Source organism: Anabrus simplex, chromosome 10, assembly GCF_040414725.1.
Source record: "Anabrus simplex isolate iqAnaSimp1 chromosome 10, ASM4041472v1, whole genome shotgun sequence".
Taxonomy (NCBI): domain Eukaryota; kingdom Metazoa; phylum Arthropoda; class Insecta; order Orthoptera; family Tettigoniidae; genus Anabrus; species Anabrus simplex.
This window is the reverse complement of record NC_090274.1, coordinates 108,383,265-108,408,573: the sequence shown is the minus strand read 5'-3', so window position 1 is coordinate 108,408,573 and position 25,309 is coordinate 108,383,265. Positions and strand designations below refer to the sequence as shown.

Sequence of the window (25,309 nt, the reverse complement as noted above, 5' to 3'; positions counted from 1 at the left end):
ACGCCGAGATGACGAAGAATGGAATTATTCCAGACGTAATGTCCGAAGAAGACCATATGAAAACAATAGGGACAGATGCAGAAGAGAACCAGAGAATAGAAGACCTGAGAGACGGAAAAGAAACTGGAGAGAGGAAGAAAGAGAGAAGTATTTGCGGGAACTCCAGCAGTCCAGTCAAGAACGTAAGAAATGGCATCGGGCTATACATGAGCAGGACGTCAACCCCGACATTGTTGGAGCGGAGAGTTTGGAGTACCAAAGAGCAAAACAAAGGGAAGAGAAAGAACATTCGGAAGATGATGGGTACAATCAAGGTGCCATCAAAAAAAAAAAACCCTTGAATTAGTAGGAGATAGTCTCGACGCTAACCCATATAGTAACAGTGAAACGCAAGAGTGGATTATTGTTCAAATTGATTCCTGGATGACAAGATCAGATGACCTACTCGAAGAAAATCTAGAGTCGAACACGAACTATAATTTCGGCTAGAATATGTGGCGTAAAAGTAAAATGTTTAGTGGATACTGGATCTACAATTAGTGTCATTTCAACTTCTTTCCTAAACGATTTAAAGGACAGACATGATATCCCGATTATACCAGTATCTCACATTAAAATAAAAGGAATTATCCCGGATAAGACTGTGGCTTGCAAACTACAGACACTGTTGGATGTTGAAATTGGAAATACAAAATTTCAGAACGTATTCTTGGCTATGTCAAATATAAAATTTAACATCATTCTAGGAGTTGACTTTTTGACATCTTACCATGCCAATATTGACTTGAATTCCAACCAGATTCTTTTTCGATTGGATGAGACATGGGAAACGGCTATAGTTAATCCAGCCGATATCAATGATCAGAGTGTGTTTCTCATTAATAACGCCTCGACACCGTGGGAATCCGAAGACCAGGAAGCCACAGAAGAGGTAAATCAGGCTCTGGATAATATTATAGAAGAGGGCGACGATGCAACACACCCGTATGACCTCATAAACTCAAAGGTTAACCAAGCTATAGGAATAGAAGAAGAAACACCGCCAGATACAGATGAAGATCCAACCTACCACCATGTTTCGACCCAAGTGAATCTACAAGATGAGATTTGTGAAGAATGCCGTGAATTACAAGAGAAGGTAATGGATCAACTTCGACGGCTTGGTGCTACACTCGAGGCAGACAACGCGAGGCTTCGTGCTGGAACAAAACCCTAAATAGAAGTGACACATGATTACCACCTAAATTTTCAGGGAACATGTTAATTGGAGATTTCCTGTAATAATGATTCCATCTTCAGATCAAATCATTATTTAACCAAGGGAGAAATATGTCCCCTTCAAAAGTGGTAATATTTTATTAGAAAGGAAATGATTTATTTCATCAGCGTGTTGGGACATTATTTTAATCTACAAGAGGGTGAGATTCTGTATTTCGTGCCAGGGCGAGCCAGTCACTTCGCGAACAGGTTTTCCCGACCTACAGAGAACACGAGGGAGCAGTCTGGAATTCCTGTTATGTGGCCTTCAGACACATGTGTGCGTACCACGTGACCCGGCGAGCAAGCAGATCTCAATCGATCAATAAATGGAAAGTCAAGTGACGTAAAACTGGAGCAGCCAATAAAAGTGACAACCTTCACTGCAATTCAACAAATCCACCAATTAGAAGTAATTAAGAGACACACCTATGTCTTACGACAGGAAATTAGTGGTAATTCCAGAGGAAAATTTGGTAGAGGGTTTTATACTTCTGAACGCTAAATTTTAGCATTACTCTGACTGCGGCAACCGAAGAGATTGGACGTCATTTGCTTCATCGGAAGACTTTACATTGGAGAAGGCATCGAGGACTGTATAAACAGCAATTCAGACACTCGACAAATTCACTACGATTAATTTAGGGTTATTCTAAGATAAGTGTCTTCAGCCAAACTATAAAGCATCGAGAGTGAGTCCTGGGCTATTTCTAAGACTTTTTGTTAGTTTCAGCTTTCTACAAGAACTTGAAAGAAGAAAGGTCCTGAGTTCGAGTTTACTGCAAGATGGATATCCAGTTCTACGAAGAATACTGCAAGTTCCTGTACATCGTCAACGCCTCCATGAGTCACTAAACATGTAAGGCATCGGACATGGGCGAAACTTCGTTCGACGGAAGGTGATGTGACCACGTGCTAGGTCATCAGCCACAATCCAGTTCACACCAGTCACATGAGTATTCTTTAAGAATTCAATTGCTTTCTATCTTTGTAAATAATTGTAAACGCAGCCTTACTTATTCCTTTGGATTTCTATTAGTTTTGCAGTAGTTTGATTTTTCATTCTTCTTTCATTGGTGAGAGGTAGTTAGAACCTTGGAATGAGTGTGTGTTTGCTCTATTAGTTAGAAATGTGTGTGAATCATCGAGAGAGACCTTAACTGTCCTAAGAATTTAGAAGACAGGAGAGATAAAAATTAAATGAACCCCGCGTTAATTTTGATTAGTTTTGAAATAATTTGAAAATTATTTGAAACAAATTAGGACAGTGTTCTAGTGTTTTTTCTTCGTGTAGAATTTCATTCTACGATTGTACAACATGTTTATGGGTTCGAATTTATTTAGAGTCATCCGAATAACTTCACACGACAACTTTACGAATGAGATTACGCACGGTCAGGGATAATAATAATAATAATAATAATAATGAGTAAAAATAATTAAAGCTAATTACGGGCTAAAATGATTTAATAAGGTCATGAGTTTAATGCTAGTTATTTTTGGAGAGTATTATCGTGTGCTCACTTTATGTAAAGTAAGCCTGGGACATGGCAAATTCTCCTGACGGAGTATCGACGAGTTATAGGTATATTTCTGCGCTATGAATTTGAATATGACTTGCAGATGGGCATTATATTTGAGTAATAATTTATGCACCCATTAGAGTCAATTTTGGGAAGAGATGTGTCACTGGACATGATTTCTTCGAGCTTCAGTGCAGAATAATTGAGAGCCACGACATTATGATGAATAAATATAAATGCCGCAACTCATGTACCGTAAGCGCGTATCCTATTATTTTGACCTGTGTTATATTATTCTACTCGCTAAATTAGGATGATTTCTGTTTAAAATACTCCTTGAACATCGTTGTATAGTTAATTTCTTTGTATAAGTGATAACCTTAATTCTATCACATTCTGAATTGATACCTGGGATGTGTGTGATAGTGTCATCTAGAGAATGATTTCCCTAATTCACAGTAAAATCCTAAAATTAATAATAATGGGTTAGTGTTCGTGTAAATAATGTTATAATAATGCCGTGTAACCCTGTGTGAATGTGTGATGTGAGATTTGATCCTAATCTGTGTTTTTTTTGAATATTTCATGTACGATTTTGTGAAGGTAATTTTCATTATGTGCGTCAAAGTTTTGACCGACTTGTATTATTTCGCGTGTCCGTAATTGGATCAATTTTGAATCTTTAGAAGATTTTATCGTAATTTAAGATAGATTAGGGCCTAATTTACTAACTCAAAGTGGATAAGAGAAGGCAACGTCCGTGGACTGATGTCACGAGATTTAATTGTTAGATATTGTACAGTCACTTTCTGCATAAAATTGAGCCAAAGTTAGAATGATAGATGTTCAAGTAAAATTTATTAAAAGAATTTTATTCAGTCAATAATTATATAAATGATATAATTGTGGAAAGGAAAGTCTAGGGAAGACTTGCTAATCATAAATTAATGAATTAAATAATTTTTAATAATTTAAATAAGGAGAAGAAAATAATCATTTTCTTGGAAAATAATTAAAACCCAGAGGGAAGATTTTAATTTTAATTATCATAGGAGAAGGATATCAGATATTATTTTGTTTTCAGTCAATTTTTCAGTAAGTTAATGATTTTTATATTTATTATTGCAGAAAAGAACAATCATTGAAAATTTATTTGAGCGAGATCCCTCACGAATGAAAGCACGAGGAGAAGATGTTATTCAAGAATTCAACCCAGATTTTGTTAATTTACGTGTTTTCTTTAAAAGAGTGTTAGTTTAATAAATGTGAAAACCTAATTTAGTCTCCTTTCATTTGTCGCTAGTCCTTTATCTATCCCTGCCTTTAAAATTTTCTGCGCAGCCGATAGCGAACGGTCCACGACTGAGACCCTCGCTCTCCGGCGAGCTGAGCCCGGCATGAAGGGGGCAGTATGTATGTATGCATGCATGCATGCATGTATGTTGGGTATTCAGCCCGAAGGCTGGTTTGATCCTCCACAGTTCCGCCAACAGCTGTCATAGATAGCCTAGGCGTCACTAAAGAGCCATGCTAGGGAAATGAGTCAGGTAGTTTCCCGTTGCTTTCCTCGCCGAGCTAGAAGTTGCTATTACATACCAGTCTGCCAAACCCACTGAAATGCATGCACCAATCGACCCCTTGAGCGATATTTTCTCACCATTCATAACAGGGACTGGCTGCATAAGGAATGGTATTACTAGCATCGTTCATACCTCGGCCACTTTCATATTGTCAAAGCCAAAGATGAGACTGAGACAGGTCAGTGAAAGTAATAAATTTATTCTATCCCATACCAGAAGACACAGTGGAGTGCAACACTAAATCTCGCCAGCAAAGGCATCTATGTACGGTGTACCGTTCGAATGTCAAACCGTACGTATTATATACGGTTCTGCGAAATTTTTAAATGAACATTTTTTATTATTGGAAATGTTCAGATTTTGTATGCAAAATTATTTGTTCTCCTGTTTGAATATACCTCATTTTCTGGACATGTATGAACGTGGCTCAATTTCTCCACGGGACTCCCAAGCTTTGAATGTTGTTGTGATTCTGATTCACCTTTGAGCTGGTTTCAGATCAACCAATGAAGCGCCTGAATAGTCCGACACGTGGGATTTTTCTGTCTCATTCTGCGGGCGGGATTACCCTATTTCAAACTTTATCAACTGTGGATCCCGTAGTTTACAGTCACATTCTTGAATCAGCCCACACCGAACTCCATCAACCGTTTGTTAACCAGTGTAAAGTATGGTGTAACATTGCAGCGTCTTACCGATAACGTGATTTCGTCAAACTTATGAATAATATTATGATGTACTTACTATGTATTAGTTATGTTATTTTCTTTGGCGTTTATTTTGAATGTTGAATAAGTAAAGATGCGGTTAACTTCTGATTTCAAACATAAAGCAGGTCCTTCGACACCCAAAAAATTAAAACTTTCTGTTAAAACAGCCAGAAGGGAACAAAAGTAAAGGCAGTCGTGGGAGAGTATAGACAGTAGCTGCGTCCTGATCCAACATGTGAAGAAAGAGCAAAGTGTATGTATATGTTGAGTTTTCTTACTTCTAGGACGGTAATAAGTTTCAGTTAAGCATTCCTATTTGATATTATTGCTACTTGCTATTATTGCACGCTTTCTATTGAATTTTAGTGCATTTGGGCGAATATTAGTACTGTACGGTTTTACCATAAAGAATACGGTTTATTTTGAATTCCTGTATCGTTTTCAAATTTTCGGAGGTTGGGAGCGCTAGCTCCGGCCCCTGAACTTCTAACTCTTCACCAATAATGAATTATTAATACACTGCCAGTACACAGGTTACAGTTCACCCCGCAATGGCCAAGGTTGATGCAATTATATAGCGCGCAGTAATTACGTCAAAGCCACAGACTCGTCTGACTGGTCTGGTAACCACAGGAATGAGGCCTGTCCTCAGGAGAACGTCGTGCGACCGCGAATATCGTTAGGTTTCAGAGACTTTTTCAATTAGTGTGATCATATCGATGACTTTTCCAACGAAACTTCCGATCTTTACCAACAATAATGGAATGAAGGGGTCATCTTCTCAGCCTGAATGATCAAAAGGTCCTGCTTTCGATTCCCCGCCGAATCAGAGATTTTAGCTAGGCGAATCTCTATTGAGCGTCGTTGTTTCCTTGCCTGCTTCTGTTACGGTCTGTTTCGGTTGTTTCAGTACCAGTTAGTTCGTGCTACCTGTTGTTGTTGCTTCAACTTTTGAATATAGAATCTTATTATCCTGTTGTTCGAGCATTTTTTTTACTGTCAATGAGAACGTCTGGAAATATATCCCGGGAAGGTTTTGGTTAGGCTTGGGCAATTTCATTCGACAGAAATACAATATACCGTTGGTTATGCAGGTGGATGTGTTATGTGTGGGGAGGCGTAAGTCTTGACACGAAAGCCAAACTCCTGATCATTTGCAATGGATCCTTAACTGACCGACGGTACATTGACGAGATCTTAGTGCCACATGTAATTCCTCACGTGAGGCAGTGTTCGTGCATAAGTTGCAGTACGTGAGTGTCTGGGGCAAACTGAAGCAACGCATCCGAGCTCCACCATCTTAACCCTCGGACTGCACACTGGGGTCCCACAGACCCAGCGAAAATTTTAATTGCATAAGGTGTTTTTATTTGTGACTGAATGATTTTCTTTCCCACTTCTAAACTCAGTTGGCATCCCTGCGCCACCCTTACCAAGGTATGTCAAGGTCACTGAACATTAGCGAGGGTGTGAAAGCAGTTAGAAGTTGAGTTCGGGTGAGCTAGACCCCAGTGTGCAGTCCGTGTTACGAACTTGTACATCTTGTGATCCGTGTTTCTTTAGTTATACTCAACAGACTTATTACTGTGTTCTAATGTTTTCATCTGGTGCTGAGGACATTATATGCTAAGTAGTGGTAACCTAGTATTGCTTCAACATCTAAACTTCTAACGACAGAAGAGGAAATATGCGATGCTCTAAACAGTGTGTTATTAGATGAAAATTCAGACAGAGTGTACTTTGATGAAGATGTAGGAGAGGAGGAAGAAGAGGACACTGTAGAGACTCATGAACAAAGTGACAGTGAACAAAGTGCAGAGGAGGAGGAGGCGGGGGAAGAAGACGATAATCACGAAGCTGTAAGACGGAACATTCAAACTCTAAAAGGGAAGAATGGATACGTTTGGAGCACCGTCCCTCGAAAACGAACTGGGAGAACCTCTGCTCGAGACTTAGTCAAACGCTTCCCTGGACCGATAGGACCAGCGAAAACAGCTAAGACTCCGTTAGAATCTTGGTCTCTTCTTATAAATGCCCAGATTATTGACACTATTGTTCAACATACTAATGAGGAGATTGAGCAAAGGCGCTCTGAATGTCGACAGCCACTCAGCTACCACACGAATACCAGTTCTAATGAAATAAAGGCCTGCATTGGACTACTATATGTTGGCGGTGTTCAGAAGTCAGCCCACTTATGTCCAGAAGAGTTATGGTCTGACAAATTCGGACACTCTCTGTTTAGAGCTACTATGCCCATGCGGCGCTTTCAGTTTTTGCTATCGTGCCTTCGGTTCGATGATAGGACAACTCGCAACGAAAGACGAGAATCTGATAAGTTTGCACCCATCAGAGATATCTGGGAGATTTTTATTAGTAATTGTAAGGCATTTTATACTCCCTTTGAATACTGTACGATAGATGAACAGCTGCTAAACTTCAGAGGAAACTGCCCATTTCGTGTTTATATTGCATCAAAACCAGGGAAATACGGAATAAAAAGAGTCATGATGAATGACTCAAAAACATTTTATATGCTCAATGCAATTCCGTATGTAGGGAAGGTACCAATGGAAAGAAAAGAGAGAGTTCCTTCTTACTATGTGAGGAAACTCTCCGAACCAATACACAGCACGGGAAGAAATATCACAGTGGATAATTGGTTTTCATCCATACCGTTGTTTGACACAATGGCCCGGGACTTCAACTTGACGATGCTGGGTACCTTGAGAAAAAACAAACCTGAGATACCACCTAATTTCCTGCAAGGGAAAACTGTAGGAGAATCCCTGTTTGCATTAGACAATAACAAAACTCTAGTGTCCTTTACACCAAAAAAGAAGAAAGTAGTTCTCATCTTGTCAACCATGCATGATTCAGGCACCCTTGACAACACAACGGGAAAACCCGAAATGGTAATGGACTACAATAATACAAAAGGAGGTACGGATACATTTGATCAGCTATGTGGAAATTACAGTACAGCCCGAGCGACAAGAAGATGGCCTCTGAGAGTACTATTTGGGATGCTTGATCAGGCAAGTGTAAATGGTATGGTACTCTTTTTCCTTGCAAACCCACAGCTGAAAACATCTCGGCGGAACTTCATCCATGAACTAGCATGGGGTCTCATTGAGCCCTACCTCCAAACCAGAGTGGAAATTCCAACACTGAGAAGACCTTTGAGAGTCGCGCTTCAAGAATTACTGGGAATCGAACCGAGACCACAACCACAGGAAAGACTTTTGAGGAAACAGAGATGTTCATTTTGCCCAAGAAGTAAGGACAGGAAAACTAAATTGACCTGCCGTTCCTGCAAGAGGCCAATGTGTGATGAACACCGTGCACAGATCTGCGAGGAGTGTGTGTGAAAAAGTGACAAGTTCAAAGTGCTGTGTAAGATGAAGTACTGTGATTTTCATGTCCATATTTGCTCTTGATTTTCATCAAAGTCTATTATACACTATTTTATATCTTATCAATTACAGAACTTATTACTTGTTTCTAACAAAAATCATAACTTTTCCTGTGTGTTTTCAATCAGAAAATTTATACTATGTTAGTTTTTGTGTGTTAATAAATCTGTATTTAATTCAAACTCTTCTTTTCGATATCATTCCTAAAGGAGAATCTTTAAAAAGATAACTAGTGAGTAAAGGAATATTATTACAAAATTAAATATACATGCATATTTTAATATTTTAATAATTGGGTCCAGCAGACCCCAGTGTGCAGTCCGCGTCACATTAAAATCAGTGTGCACTGGGAGGGTTAAACACTACAAGCCCGACAAGTCCCTAGGACGGCCCCATGATAGTGATAATTCAGGGTGTGGTCGTGAGACGACCTTAACGCGGGAACAGGTACGTCCGAACGAGTTGGGACACGTGGAGACAGAATCCATTTAAGAATTTACGAACTGAGCAGTGTTATAGCTTAGTTACTCGAACTTACATAACTCTTGTCCTAGTGTACTGATCTAGTACATGCACCGTACTTGGTCTTCTATGTATCATGGCAACTTTCAATAATCTATGGCCTGGTGTGAAGGCATAGACTAAAGGTGGTATTCAAGAAAAAGACTGATAGGAAAGTCTAATTTTGCTCTAAGTCTATTTCCAAAGTTGAGTGTGGCTGAAGTACACTACACTGACTGAGCAAATGTCATGGGATAGCGGAGCACTGATGCGCAGGTGTGTTGTCTGCGCACCACACGCCCCCTGTGCCAGCGGCAATTGTATAGGAGACCTTGTGAGCAGTGGCTGTGTATGTGACAGGTGTAACATGGAACGCTGTCGTGAGCTGACACCGTTCGAATGGGGTATGGTGATCGGTGCCCGACGGATGGGAAGTGCGATTTCGGAAGTGGTGCGGGAATTCGGCTTCACACGATCAACCGTGTCCAGGGTGTATCGTGAATGGTTGAATGCGGGTGTCACCGTCCACAACACAAGAACGACCGGCCGTCCAGCCACCCTCGATGATAGTGACCGGCGACATCTGAGACGGATTGTCAATAGTGACAGACGGGCAACCGTGCAACAAATCACGGCTCAATTCAACACAGGTCGTGCTAGACACGTCTCCCAGTGGACAATCCGCAGGAATATGGGTTCTATGGGGTATGGGAGCCGACGCCGCACATCGGGCACAACGACGCGCATTTGTCGCCAGTCACCAGGGATGGACACTGGAGCAATGGCGTAACGTGATATGGTCGGACGAATCACGATTTCAACTGCACCATGCCGATGGGAGGCACCGTGTATGGCGCAGACCACATGAAGGGATGGATCCCGCCTGCCTCGAAGGTGTGGTCCAGGGCGCTGGTGTCTCTTATGGTCTGGGGTGCATTTTCGGTATGGAATGGGCCCCTTAGTTGTTCTGGAAGAGACTTTGAATGGTACGCGGTATGTGCAGCTGCTCGGAGATCTCCTTCCCATTTTTGGCCTTCCAGCGCCCAGACGGTTCTGCGGCGTTTCAAGATGATAGCGCGCCGCCACATCGCTCCTACGTCGCCCGGTAATGGTTCCAGGAACATGCAGCGGAGGTCCAACGACTACCATGGCCACCCAGGAGCCCCATATGAACCCTATCGAGCATATCTGGGACGTCCTGGAACGCAGGCTCCGTCCCATGGATCCTGCACCCACAAACAGACCAGCATTGGCGGCCGCTCTGTAAACGATTTGGTGTCAGCTGCGTCCAGAGGACTACCAGGGACTTGTCGACTCACTTCCACTGCGTGTCACTGCAGTTCGCAGGGCCAGAGGAGGCCCCGCACGCTATTAGGTGAGGGTATCGTAATTGTTCGTGTTTTGTTTTTCTCAACAATAGAGGAACATAAAATTATTTTCAGGTTGTGAAAACTTGGGTCTATAACTAGAAAGAACATTGAGATTATGTAAAATAGATAAGCACAATCAGTTACGTGTAAAAGCATTACAATAAATAATAATAAACGAGTACCGGTAAGTCTAGTAATTCACATTTACCCGTACATGATATCTTCAAGCAATTAGCAGTTGTATTGGAGGAATAAGTAGTCCCCCTTTGATTTTCCATCATTAGTGCAACTTCGAACAACGCGAAGATATCTAATACACGAGATGGTCCACCGACAAATCTGATCCTGCCAGATACTCCATGGAAATCAGTAGCCTGGAGTATCTCAACATAACGCTTGGTGGTGATATCGGAATGCAGATCCGTCAGGTATGTTTCATTCTCTCTGGACAGTTGGTCTAACGCAAAGGCATAAGTCCACACAGCATCATAAGCGTATCCTGCGTAGTTTGACTCTGTCGTTTTCGTTGAATGACACACATTTCTGTATTTTTCTTTCCATTCCCTCACTCTGATATTTTCTTGCATTACGTGATCATCAGGGGCAAAGAACGCATGAGTCATTGCCAGGTGCCCGTTGATAGCCTTTATCATTTCAGCTGTGGTACAGTTGATATCCTCGTTTTTGTGGCCAGCAGTGCCATTTCCAGGCATCACGTAACGTGTAGTGTTGTACCAGTCAGGAGACAACCACAGGGGGAGGAACCATACATACCCCTGCTTAGCGGTCATCTCCAATGTATATGCTTGGCACATGAGATCCCGTGCGGCTTGATCGTAAACATCACCGATGATAATTCGAGCGTTGATTTTCTTCATGTCTTCCAAATACTTCCGCATTGCATCTCTCTCCCTATCCCTTGGAAACTTCCTGTTATGAACAAAAGCGATACCTTCAGCATGCAGAGAATCTTGTAAGTGCGAGATGTACTCGGTGTACTTCGGTCCATCTTCTGTCAGTGCTGCTACGCGTTTCCAACCCCTTTTTTCAGCAAAGCTACATACACTGGTGTGTACTGCCCGTTTTCTCCGATAGTCCGGAAAAAATAGGGGTATTTGCTTCGGTCTGAAAAACTTGAACCTTCAGCACTGTAGCTGACCACCGTCTTGAAATGCCTCGTAATTCCTGCTAGAGGCTCCACTGTGTTTGAACAAGCTGGACCTAATATTCCCACTAATTTCTGGTACAGGTTGTATGTGATGTAGTGTATGAATGTCTTCATGACAACATCTGCTTCACACTGGCCATTGTCAACTTTAAGCTCCATTCTGTAGTCTCGAAGAACGGAGTCGTTGGTGTTGACGGCTTCCAGAGCCATCTGAGCGGCTCTGACAATTCCTTTCGATGTGTATGCTGATCCAGTAAGGGGGAAGATACCTCCAACAAATAGAATGTTTTTTTCATCAATGGTGGGTACCCACCGATTCCACTTGTTCGCATTTTGTCTCATCCACTGACACGCAGCTCGACTAGGGTTTTCTTCACCAACAGCTTCGTACAAATCCATCAATTTGCGGTAATCGCTAGGTTCAAAGTGGAACTTGTAGACAGCTTCATATGCAGGTTTAGCACCATCCTCGAGACCAGTCCAGGAGAGTTTAACAAGTTTGTGTATCTCGTAGCGACAGTGTCCAGTTAAAAGTTTGCAATACGGAAAGGTGACGAGAGTGAATGATGTCTCTCCAGACACCATAAGTGGACTCGGTAACCAGCTCAGTACTACGAGAGAACGATTGGCGTTGGTCGTTAGGATCCGCTCCGTTAACGTCTTGGTCACGTTCAACAAATGCGGTCCCACCCACACGACCTTCACGAACAGGTGTAGATCATCAATATCCTGCTTGACAAATCCTGTGTCAGCAGGATATGCTGCAAAGAGGAATGCACACGGCTGTGTCTTGTGCCGCAGAGGTTTACATCTCTCAGGAATGTACATTCCCTTGGTACAGTAGTCTTCTTCACAAAAATGACTCTCTGGGGACGATTGGACAAACTGCTGAACATAATTCAAGTCATTTTCTGAGAGATCAAAAAGCTTTGCTTTCATGGGATCAGCAAATATACGCCAATGGTCCATGCCAGGATTACGATGTGATAAATTAGAAGGAATGAACCAGCCAAATCTTCCAGGAGTGGACACGTTACCACAGTCCTTCACGTGGAAGAGGTTTGCAAAAACAGCTATGTCCATCTGTGGTGGTAACCAGACCTCCAGGTTGATGGTAGAGGATGGAATAGAGCTCTGATCTTCTCCAAGTCCTCCTCGGAGACGTTCCACCGCCTGCGACTCATTGAAGTTGTCCTTGTGCTGCACTATCGTGATATTCGGGTACCCCAGGACCTCCTCCAAAAAGATCCGGAACACATGAGTCGATAGACGGTGCGTGAGCCGACCTGATGTTTCTAGGCGAATGGTCAGGATCTGACCACGGTAATGCAGGAAACGCTTCGGGTTTACCTGGAAGTTTGTATTATAGTAATCATGGCTGACGGTGGGCGAATGAGATATCTAATAGAGTTCGTTTATCGAATTTGTACATAATTTTGAATTCGTTATCCCTGTAGAACTCAATCGGATTTTGAGCATCTCTTGTAGCTCGACGAGGAGTATGTGGGGCTTGGATAATTGCCTGGTAGTATTCAAAATCTTCCACAAACAGGATTATGTTTGGAATGTCCACTATTATATCATCCTCTATAGTCCACTTTGTGAAGTCAAAGTGCGGGCCATTGGCGACTTTCAAGCAAGGTCCAGGCCAAAGTCTACTTTCAGCAAAATCTCGACTATGAGTGGGAAAATGGTGATTTTGGTGGGTAAAAAGTTCACCTAAGTTTAGTTCTTGAATATAACCCTAAGAGAGTGTGTTTGCTTTAAACCAGAGGTGCTCACGCTGGGCATTCCGTCTCACGGGCGCCGAGCACAAAGTGGACGCGCAGGCGATGAGCGCAGCGCATGCTCTTCAACCACAGTGACGTTGTGGCTACGTCACAGGCCGTGAAGTTTGGCCGAAGCAAGACCGACTCCAATCCTCAGACCTTAATGCTACTCTCGATCGTTCAAAGATGGCGAATCGAGTAGCCGGAATTGTTGGAAATGTGGGTTTGTTTTGGTTTGTTATCGTATGTAGTCGGTGTAATTTTATGAAATTTGACGATAAATGTTAGTTTCTTTGTAGAATATCAGTGTGCGAGTGTATTTATATGAGTCAGTGGATACATAGGATCTGTAATTATACGCAGTAATGTGAGAATGTGCTTGTTTTGATCGTGTATTTACCCATGAAAGAACATGAGTGCACTAGGTGGATCAGCTTTTAGTCTAACTATGGCAATGCCTCTCATACAACTATTCTTAAGTTTCCTACGGAATAGAACATTAGAAGAGAAATCGATTAGGAATATACATCGTGATTATTTTGAAGTCCATGGCAAAACCGTATCGTGCATACATCATTTTGAGAATAAGTCTGAGGTTAGGGAAGCCAGTTCTCTACTTCCATACTATTCGTGTTCCTCGAAAAATATTAACTTAGAATATAATTGATATTGTGTTATTCCGTCAGTGTCTATGTGCTTCAAAGTGTCTAGTGATTTAGATGCAAGTGTATTTTACAATAATCTGCGCTTTGCCTTCGGAAATGTTTGGCTGGATCTTGGAGTATAACAACACTTATAAGTGTGACAAATGGAGCAATCTTTATACTGTTACACAAAAGAAATAGTGACTTAGAGGGATTAACTGGGTTTGTAACGTAGGGTTTTACACTACCAACACCTTCCGATTCATGCTGCGGCTATCTGTTATCAAGCAGACTGCGCCGAACTGAAACTCGTGCATGTGGATAAATATCAATGTTTAGTCAATAGCGTTTTAGCACTCATGTTCTTTAATGGGTAAATCCCTATTATATCTTTAGTGACTGAACGTTTCATTACTAAGGTACTATCATTGTGCGAAGTGCTGTTATGCCATATGTCAACATTATATTAACATTACCAGGGCCGTTCATTGGGTGAACATAATCATTTCGGGTGTACTTGATCTGAATGACACCGAGCTCGATAGCTGCAGTCGCTTAAGTGCGACCAGTGTCCAGTATTCGGGAGATAGTAGGTTCGAACCCCACTGTCGGCAGCCCTGAAGATGGTTTTCCGTGGTTTCCCATTTTCACACCAGGCAAATGCTGGGGCTGTACCTTAATTAAGGCCACGGGCGCTTCCTTCCCACTCCTAGACCTTTCCTGTCCCATCGTCGCCATAAGACCTATCTGTGTCGGTGCGAGGTAAAACAACTAGCAAAAAACTAACAATGATCTGAGTGACTCAGACGGTTAAGGCGCTGGCCTTCTGATCCCAAGTTGGTAGATTCGATCCTGGCTCAGTCCGGTGGTATTTGAAGGTGCTCAAATACGTCAGCATCGTGTCGGTAGATTTACTGGCACGTCAAGGAACTACTGCAGGACTAAATTTGGGCATTTCAACGTTTCCGAACCCCGTAAAAAATGTTAGTGGGACGTAAGGCCAATAACATTATTATTTCTGGTGTACTTTCCATTCATCGGGTGGTGAATTTAAGAAATTACCCACCACTTCAAAACTGGTAGCGCCCTACCCTAGGCACTCCAATATATAACACACAACTTCGCGAAGAATTATCTAAAACAACAAGTTATGTTTCACAGTTCTCATGAGAGCGAATAAATCGAGGAATTTCGCACCTTCATTTATTTTGAAACATTCAAAATGATGTTAGAAATATCATTTTAACAGCGAAGTGAAATCTAATAGAAAACGTTATTTGACGAATTGAAATCAGCTTGTTGGTCTCTTTTCTAGTAGAATATGTGTGATTCTAGTTGATTATATGTGGTGCGTACTTGTTGGCGAAGCGTTTTCATACGTGTAAAAGTGATTTACCCTATGATGTTACATTTATCATATTAAGTTACTACCGTTTGTATAATACGTACGTGATATTTTCGTGTTAGCCAATACCAGCAGTCCGGCTACTTCGGCCGCCATGTTTTTTAATATTACGGTCTGAGGATTGGAGTCGGTCTTGGCCGAAGTTCTCCCAGTCACTCTCGATCACTGCGGCGATAGCCGAGTTTGAAATGGAGGTAGGAAATAATCAAAGAAAGAGCAGAAATCCACGCCATTTTCAATTTACGTTGTAAGAAATACGTTATTTATGTTCATTGCACGTTATGTATTTTAACCGCATACAATAGAGTTAGACCTACAACCTCAAATATTTTTATAATGTACGTAATGAATTACAATTTTCATTATTACGTTTTAAGAGGTGCTTTAGGAGCATTTCTAGCATAATACGGAGTTCAGGTGGATAAGCTGTTTGCTTGCGGTTTAAATTATCTGATAAACTCACCAACAGTCCAATCACGCTTACCGAGAATATCAGTCAGGTTATTTATTTGAAGGCGTACTATATTATCTATATGGTAGATACATTTACATTGTTGTTGTACTTTAATCTTGAATAGTACTGTACATGTTTATGTCCTCACTCGTGATGAAACTCCCTCTCGCCATTTAGAGGCTAGCCATTATCACTGGACTCCTGTAAAATTTGAAATACTGTTTTCAGAAATTCAGGGAACAGAGAAAGTCGCACAACACTACAACACTGTGCTAAATCAAGCAGTAAAATAGTGGAATAATGTAAGTTAATTATATTACTTGTTGCTAAATGAATTAACAGAAATTTTACTTTCTTTTTAAAATGGAAATACTGTCATGTTCGTCCAAGGAATTGTAAATCGCAGCTTGTAGGCTTAAATGTGGTAGAAGGAATAAATAGAAACAAATGAAATTAAATGCAAGAAAAGACACCAGGATAGAACAGAACAGGGCTGTAGAATGGAAAGAAAGTACCGTATGTGGAGAAAACCAGAGGATGAGTAATAATGTGAGACGGAGTGAGGGGGTACGAATGTTATGAAAGTATGACATTAACACAACACACAGCTTGGAATGAACCAACTGGTGATGACGGACGTACGAATTCGGAAAACATCAAAACGATATAATAATACAGAAAGGACAGGTAAGAGAATTATCTACGTAAATTCTTAATGACTCAATTACTTAATTGATAGCCTTTGTCCCTGTTAAATTGTTAGGATTGTTGAGAATTGTTTGGCGCGCTTTTTATTAGTAGGTTTATACAGGTTTGTTTTGTTCAAGCGATATTAAAACATAAAGGCGACCGCTGAAAAAGTGTTAATCTAACCATGAACGAAGTTTTGTTTCTGTGAGGCTTTAAACTCGAGTCTCGGATGGAGAGAGTAGACCTCGCAAATTTGATAGCAACGGTGTCAAAAGCGCCTGGCACTCAGGAGTCGTCATCGCCGCGGCGGGATATTTAGCCACACCCTCCCTTTCCTCGAGCTCAGTGTATTGTGAACAGAATGACACGCTCAGTAATATAATTGAACGCCCACAATGCTATCGCGTGCCCAGTTTATAATCCGTCCCAATGCTACTTGGTATGCATTCAGTATCTCCAACACCTTAAAGAGAAAATAAGTACCTAATATTATTATGAAAGACTTACAATAATATTCATATTATCATATTGTTATCATGGAGGCCCATATCTTATTGTAGATGAAGAAGTCACATGTAAATAACACTTCTTCATTTGAATGCTGCATCTTAAAATGACGATTGAAGTTTTTTTATTGAAGAGTGTAGAACATACTGAGCACGCCACGTTACTCATGAATATATTAGCTTAATTATTAATTTCACTCCAAATTCTCAAAGAAAAACTCAATTACAAGTTTTTAACAAACTTCATCTGAATTGCGCAAGCCACAGATTACTGACTGAGAAGAAAGCATCTTTTCGCGCGGGATCTTCGGAAATGCATACCCTGTAAGAAAAGAAAAAGTCTTGTCTGTAATTAAAGGAAGTACAGTAGAGTAGCTATACTAGGCACATGAAGTTATCATATTCATGATTATTTTAGAATTAAATAAAACACTAGCTTAATTAATCATTTCACTCCGAGATTATCAAGGAATTAAAGGTGAGCGGGGACTTGTGACAACACGATCCTTTCGGCACTATGAGCCGAGTGACAGCACATATAGCCGATGACGGCTCCAGGCTGTCAGTCGCTAGACGAAAGTAACAAGATTTGGCCCAAAAACTAAACAGAAGAATCTTGTACCACTTTTATTCGAAATAATGTTATTCCGCACCGTAAGAGGAACACCATCTGCCAGGACAACAAACTAGACCTAGCCAAGACACGTGGTTCATTTTTAATAATAATAATAATAATAATAATAATAATAATAATAATAATAATAATAAAGCCGTATTATTCAAAGCACAAGGGGGCGCAGATGGTCTATAAAACTAGCACAGGGTTTGTTTCAGCTGTTGTGGTTGTGGTTATTAATGACTAGCTGATATACCCGTGCTTCGCTACGGGATACTCAGAAATACTGTCTTTGTGGTTTTCCTAACTACAGTTAACTTAGGCCATTACAAAACCGTCAGTAGGAATGTTGGGATTAAAAGCAATGTTATCATATAAAATAGGCCTACTCAATCAAATGAAAAATCGCACATATTCTCACTTTTAACGAACAGTACTGCGATGCCGATCTAACAGTCCAAGGTTCCAGTGCTAGAATGACCAGGCCGCAGACAGTCGTGAACACTCCTCTGCCATTGTTCCGTTAAATATACACACTGCTCGTATCAATCAGTACCTCAGGGTAGGGACTGAAAATGCTATGATGAACCAGTTTGTTACGTACCAGTAGTATCAGAAAATTTATGAAACAGAAGAATGGCATGCTTATGATGAAAGTTATCTAACTCCCCAGCTACTTCCCGCCAATATTCCGGCAAGCTGTTATACTCAGTACGACCGGGCGAGTTGGCCGTGCAGTTAGGGGCGCGCAGCTGTGAGTTTGCATCCGGGAGGTAGTGGGTTCGAAAACCACTGTCGACTGCCCTGAAGGTGGTTTTTCGTGGTCTCCCATTTTCACACTAGGCAAATGCTGGGGCTGTACCGTAATTAACTCCAGGGCCGCTTCCTTTCCACTCCTACCCCCTTTCCTATCCCATCGTCGTCATAGTACCTATCTGTGTTGGTGTGACGTAAAGATAATTTAAAAAATACTCGGTATACAGAAGTAATCCCATCTATCGGACATGAATGGCAACAGAACACACAAAGCACATCACAACAAACAATGGTCAATGAAATGTTATTATTGTTCAATGTTATGAGCTTTCTGCATTGTAGGCCTTCACATTTAGTTTTCTTTCGACTCAGTGATATTAGGACGTCTTACGAAATTATTTATAGCGTCGAGTGTAGACCTAGTTCCTTATTCCCTGACTTTACATAACGATTTTCATTAAATTCTGTTTACCCATTTTCGCGTGACTTGGCGCTGATATTGACTTAGTAACAAAAAATCCAAATTCATGAATATCTCTGTTATCATAGCCGGTATGGTAAAAAAAATGTAATGACATAAATGATCGGAAATTTAATGCTATATAATTTTAGTAATGTTGTATTTGTCATAGGACCATTAATAACACAAATATTTGAGAATTAAATTTCAAGCCTACCATTCCACTCAGCGTGAATAAAATTATTTATGACCTAGATTGTAGCGACTTATGTCCCGACTTTGCATACTGATTTTCATTAAGATAGGACAACTAATAACAAACATTTGAGAATTTAAGTTTAGGCCTTCCTCTAAACTACCGTTTCACTCAGCGTAAATAATATTATTTATAGCCTAGATTATATCGACTTATTCCCTGAATTTGCATACCAACTTTTATTAAGATAGGACCATTAATAACATTAATATCTGAAAATTAAATTTGAGGCCTTCCCCTAAACTACCATTTCTGTCAGCGTGAATAAAATTATTTATGGCTTAGATTGTAGCGACTTATTTCCCGACTTTGCATACGTAAAACATTAATAATAATCAGAGAGAATACAGATAATATTAGAAGCACAGAACATCAATATATAGAAGTCTTCGAAACAAACAAAGTTCAAGGAGTTTATAAACATATATGAGTTTATACACATATATTAATATTCGAGGCCGCCACACACTCCCTTCGCAGTGACAGCGTCCATGTCTTTTCGAGGGAAGGTGACCCTTCGACCTGATCTGGTGATCCGTGGTGCGGATGTATTGGATTGAGTGCTGCCTGTCTTCATCTGAAGGTTGACAGTCTTTGGAATGGAACTCGACGGAATGTCCACAGTGGTTTCTCCAGATGTGCCTTCCTTGTTGTCCGATGATTGGTCTGTCAGAAGGAAGGCAGGTTTCAATCTGTCAATGCTAATAGTTTGTTTCCCTGTTGGCATCTCCATCTCGAAGTGTTTGTCACTGCGAGACAGGACTGGATATGGCCCATCATATGGTGATTGAAGAGGTGTTCTGACCGCATCATTTCGAACGAAAACGAACTTGCTCGTCATCAGCCGTGGGTGAATAAAGATCTTTTTGCGGTCGTGATGTTCTGTTGGGACTGGTCTTAGGTTCCTCACCTGTTCCTTCAATTTGAAAACGAAGGTTGGGATGTCAGTTACTAATTTCCGTTCGTTGAGAAATGCTCCTGGTACCTAATTGTTGAACCGTAAGTCATTTCCACTGGCGAGGTGTTGACTTGAGGAATTATGTAGGAACGAAGTCCTAACAAGACCAGAGGAAGCTTCAGAACCCAATCATCAGACATCTGTGCCTTCAAAGCAGATTTTAATTGACGGTGCCAGCGTTCAATTTTTCTATTTGCTGCCGGATGATATGCTGTCGTTTTAATGTGGACGAAGCCCAGTGTGCTTGTGAGGCATTTGAAAAGTTGACATTCAAACTGCCTTCCGCGGTCAGTAGTTATGATATGAGGCACGCCAAAACGAGATATTCAAGTTGAGACTATGGCAGATGAAACTGCTTCTGGCCATCGGGAGAAACGATCAATAATTGTTAGTAAATAGCGATATCCTTGTGATGGAGGTAGGGGTCCAACTACGTCCACGTTAATGTGACTGAATCTTGCTGCCGTTGGAGGATAATGTCCCACTGCACTGTTAGTGTGTCTCCAGACTTTACTTCGTTGGCAAGGAATACATGCCGATGTCCAGGTCTTTACGTCCTTTCTTAGTGATGGCCAAATGAAGTGCTTTTTTTACTAAATTAATGGTTGCTTGAATACCAGGGTGAGCTAGATTGTGTAGCGAGTTGAAAATTGCTTGTCTTAGTTGTTGAGGTACGTATGGGCGAATCATATCTTGTGCCATGTCGCAAACAAGTTCTTTACCATTGGTCAACGTTATTGTTCGAAGTGCAAGTGACGTATTCTTAATGTGTGGAAGTTCTTCGTCACATTGTTGGCTTTCTGCTATTTCTTCCATGGTAACAGTTGGAGGTATAGTGATTGAAGCAATTCGTGAACACGCATAAGCTGCGATGTTCCCCTTCCCAGTAGTGTAACGTATGTCTGTGGTGAACTGTCCGATGAAACTAATGTGTCGGATCTGACGTGGAGAAGCTTTGTCTGAACGTTGCTTGAACATGAAAGTGAGTGGCTTGTGGTCGGTTTAAATCGGAAAATCACGTCCTTCAAGTATGTACTGAAAGTGCTTCACAGCTGAGTAGGCAGCGAGGAGTTCTCTGTCGTAGGTTGAGTAATTCACCTCTGCATCTGTCAGTTTCTTGGAGAAGAATGCTAATGGTTGCAGATTATTGTCTTTGATTTGTTGCAATGATGCACCAATAGCATAATCTGAGGCATCTACCATTAAAATTAGAGGTAAATTTGAAGATGGATGAGCTAGAAGTGCTGAATCGGCCAAGTTATTTTTAAGATCATTAAAGGCTTGTCGATGATTTTCTGTCCAATTAATTTTTCTGTTATTTTTCTTAGTCATGTGGAGAAGGTTCAAAAGCTCTGCTTGTTTACTGGCTGAATTTGGCAGTGCTCTTCGGTGAAAGTTAATGAGGCCAAGAAACCTGCGCAGTTCTTTTATTGTGTTAGGTAGCGGATAGTCAACAATGGTTTGTACTCGCTCTAGTAGTGGTCTGATTCCTTCTGCAGATATCACATATCCCAGGAAAGGTACTTCTGTTGAACTTGTTCAGATTGATTCTGATGTTGAACTTACTGAGGCGTTCGAAAATCATTTGAAGATGCTTCTTGTGCTCTTCTTCATCTTGTGATACCACTAGGATGTCATCTATATAACAGTACACGAAATCGAGGCCTCTGAGTATACTGTCGATATATCTTTGAAAAGTTTGAGCCGCATTACGGAGTCCAAATGGGAGTCGCAAAAATTCAAACAAACCAAATGGAGTTATCACTGCTGTCTTAGGCACATCATCCGGAAGTACAGGGATGTGATGATAGGCTCTGATCAGACATATTTTTGAAACTATTCGTTTTCCATGCAGTTGGCTGTTAAAATCTTGAAGGTTAGGAATAGGATATCTGTTAGGCTTGGTGATGTTGAGAGCACGGTAATCTCCGCAAGGTCTCCAGGATCCGTCTTTCTTGGGAACTAAGTGAAGGGGACTTGCCCAGGCGCTCTTTGACGGCTGGCAGATTTTCATATCGATCATTTGTTGAAACTCTGCTTTAGCTGCTTTGAGTTTGTCTGGTGGTAGTCGTCGTGCCTTTGCTGCTACAGGATGTCCTTCTGTGACAATGGTATGAAAAACAGAGGTATCTGGGATGTCGAAATGGACGTTTTCATGGAGCAAGTTGGGAAATTTCCTTAGAATGTCAGCATGTTTTTGATCTGGTGGCATTACATAAACTGTTTCTATGCCCGAGACTTTAATCAATGTGCCAGTTGTGTCTGCTGACGTTAATGGGTCAATGATACGCCTGTTTTTTAGATCTACTATAAGGTTGTAATGGTGAATGAAGTCGGCTCCGATAATCGGTGAATGCGCATCTGCAATTACGAAATTCCATGTGAAATTGCGCCATAAGCCCAAACGGAGTACTAGTAGACGCTGTCCGTAAATATTAATACCAGTGCCGTTTGCTACATAAAGTTTACGATCTGTTTTTGGGGGCGATCACTATCCGAAGGCGGAATCACAGAAATATCAGCTCCGGTATCGACCAGGAAACGACTTTCGCTATTTCTGTCTGTGAGAAATAGGCGGCGTGAAAAATGACTCCGATCACCTGCCGCCGCTAGTGTGGAGCGTTTTAGTTTGACTGCTTGTTGGATTTCTGAGCGGAAGGTGGTTGATATGAGCAAGGGCTCTGATATTTCTTTGCCCTGTTGCGATATTTAAAGTGATACCAACATAGTGCTCTATTAGGATTAAAAGAATGGGCTGACCGGGACCTGTCTCGTGATCTTCTTGGTGAAGAACGAGATGATCGTGAGCTACTTCTTTAAGAACGTGACAAAGTTTTCAGTGCAGTGATTGTCAGTGTTAATTCAGTGATATGCATTTCTAGTCTTGAGATACGATCGTTACTAACATCATTTATTTTATTGACTGCAATGGTGGATGGTGCCTGCGCGGTTTGAGCACAAACATTTAACCCCGGTTGTGAAATTTCAACAATTTTGTCAGCCGTAGTGGCTATGGTGTCCAGATCATCTTTACTCGTAGCTAATATAGAACGTACGGTAACAGGAAGCCGATGCATAAATATGGTTTTCAAAAAATCGTCCTTGACTTGCATACCGGCTAAAGTTCGCATCTCACGCAAGAGCTGAGTTGGCTTCTTATCACCTAATTCTAATTCTGTTAATAATTTCGTCACTTTTCTATTCTGACTCTTCAAGTTCCTGAATTAGTCTTGCTTTAAGCTCTGTGAACGAAGTGGTAGATAATGGTCGAGATAAAAAGTTGGAAATTAATTCCACAATATCTGCTTCTAATGACGCAATGACATTATTAAATTTCGTGGTTTCGTTAGTGATGCCCAACGTAGTAAACTGTGTTTCAACTTGAAGAAACCATACCTTTATGTTTTTCTTCCAGATGGGCGGAATCTTCACTGAAATGCGAGCGATACCCGCTTCGTTCCATACTGTTGTTGGCGGTGGATTTGTTTCGTTGCTGGCATCGGTCATTTTCACAATTGACTAACCATAAAATGTGTTCCGCGCCGTATTTTAATATCACATCGGGAGTCACCAATGTAGTTATTGATGATGGTTATGTACTTAAATGAATAATAGAAAAGGGATGGTGTATTTATGTATTTAATTAACACTCCAAGTATCGTGGGGACGAACGTAAAACATGAATAATAATCAAAGAGAATATAGATAATATTAGAAGCACAGAACATGAATATATAGAAGTCTTCGAAACATAAACAAAGTTCAAGGAGTTTATAAACATATGAGTTTATACACATATACCATTCGAGGCCGCCACATGGTTTAACCATGTCATGAAACAATGCTGTCTTGTATTAAACATCATTGAAAACCCTGTATCCCTTATGGTTCATTACCCTGTACTGTTTAAGTTCCCCTAAGCACCGGCTCGGTTGTCTCCCACTACGACGACCAGCAGCTCCTTGGACAAGCGTAAACGCACATGTTTAGGAGATACTCCCCGCTCTTGCTACTGCCTGTGCGCGCAGCGGGCTGAGTTGAGCCGTTGCCTACGAGATACGCAAGGCCAGGAAATACAGTACACTAGACCGTTGCCTACGAGGCCGGGACATAGCTACTAATTTGTCGCCCGACCGAGTTCACGGTTTGGCCGCTAGATGTCAGGTTTCCGTTCTGTTCTTGGCAGACTTTAACATTGTGATATACGGAGTAATTGTGATGCTGTGTTGATTTTGTACAATTTATTGTGAATATTGTTTCTGTCGGTGAGTGTCTGTGAGGTTGAGAAGAAGGTGCACTGTTGTGTACCTCTCTGTATTTCGGATGACACTAAAAAATGCATGAAAATTGACGTTCCATAGTTTCCCTTCCGAGTGCGGTTTAAGGGAGAAATGGAAGCAAACTATTTCTAGGCAAGGTGATATAGTAGGATCTCTTTAGGTACCTAGCAATTCTTCTCATAAAACAGATCTCAGTGTAAGGCGTAAGCACATCAATCAAACTTCCTTCTGTTTTCATTGTGTATCCTGTTCACAAACAGGAAAATGTCAAACGCAGGAAGCGTCCAGCTCCCAAAAATGATGTATTGCCATCAAAATTGTTTTTTGCTAGTGGCCTTACGTCGCACCGACACAGATAGGTCTTATGGCGACGATGGGATAGGAAAAGCCCAGGAGTGGGAAGGAAGCGGCCGTGGCCGCACGGCCAACTCGCCCGGTCCTTCAACATTTAGTAAAAGTTCTGATTCAGATAACGATGAACATACCATATCTTAATACGTCAGCCACAAACGAAAAAGGAGTAAAAGTCTCCGTTCTATATCAAATAAAGTCTACGAGTATCTTTGTTTAAAAAAAAAAAAAAAACGGATGAGAAAATTAAATACCAGATTACAGAAAAGCAATCTGTAAATTGAGAAGTAGGATACGGGTAATGAAATCAGAAAAAAGTTTTACGGTATCTGAACTTGACCACAAAAAAAAAAATGAAAAGCATGCTAAAATTGGTCATTTAGAAGCTTTATTCCTGTTAGAACGAATTTAATTTTCTTCTTTCTTCATCCGTTTACCCTCCAGGGTAGGTTTTTCCGTCGGACTCGGCGAGGGATCCCACCTCTACCGCCTCAAGGGCAGTGTCCTGGAGCCAGACTTCGGGTCGGGGGATACAGCTGGGGAGGATGACCAGTACCTCGCCCAGGCAGCCTCACCTGCTATGCTGAACAGGGGCCTTGTAGAGGGATGGGAAGATTGGAAAGGACAGACAGGGAGGAG

General features: G+C 41.2%; 2 protein-coding genes across 3 annotated transcripts in view; both read right to left on the bottom strand.

The window, feature by feature from the left end:
* LOC136882354 (SEC14-like protein 2) overlaps positions 1 to 25,309 on the bottom strand; it is a 304,617-nt gene that overhangs the window by 224,289 nt on the left and 55,019 nt on the right. The gene's annotated exons all lie outside the window — the stretch shown is intronic.
* Positions 10,447 to 25,309, bottom strand: part of LOC136882221 (uncharacterized) — a 42,488-nt gene continuing 27,625 nt past the window's right edge. Inside the window, 3 exon segments of the mRNA XM_068229489.1 lie at positions 10,447 to 10,452; positions 10,540 to 11,399; positions 11,402 to 12,926. Coding sequence (XP_068085590.1) covers positions 10,447 to 10,452; positions 10,540 to 11,399; positions 11,402 to 12,926 — 2,391 coding nt within the window.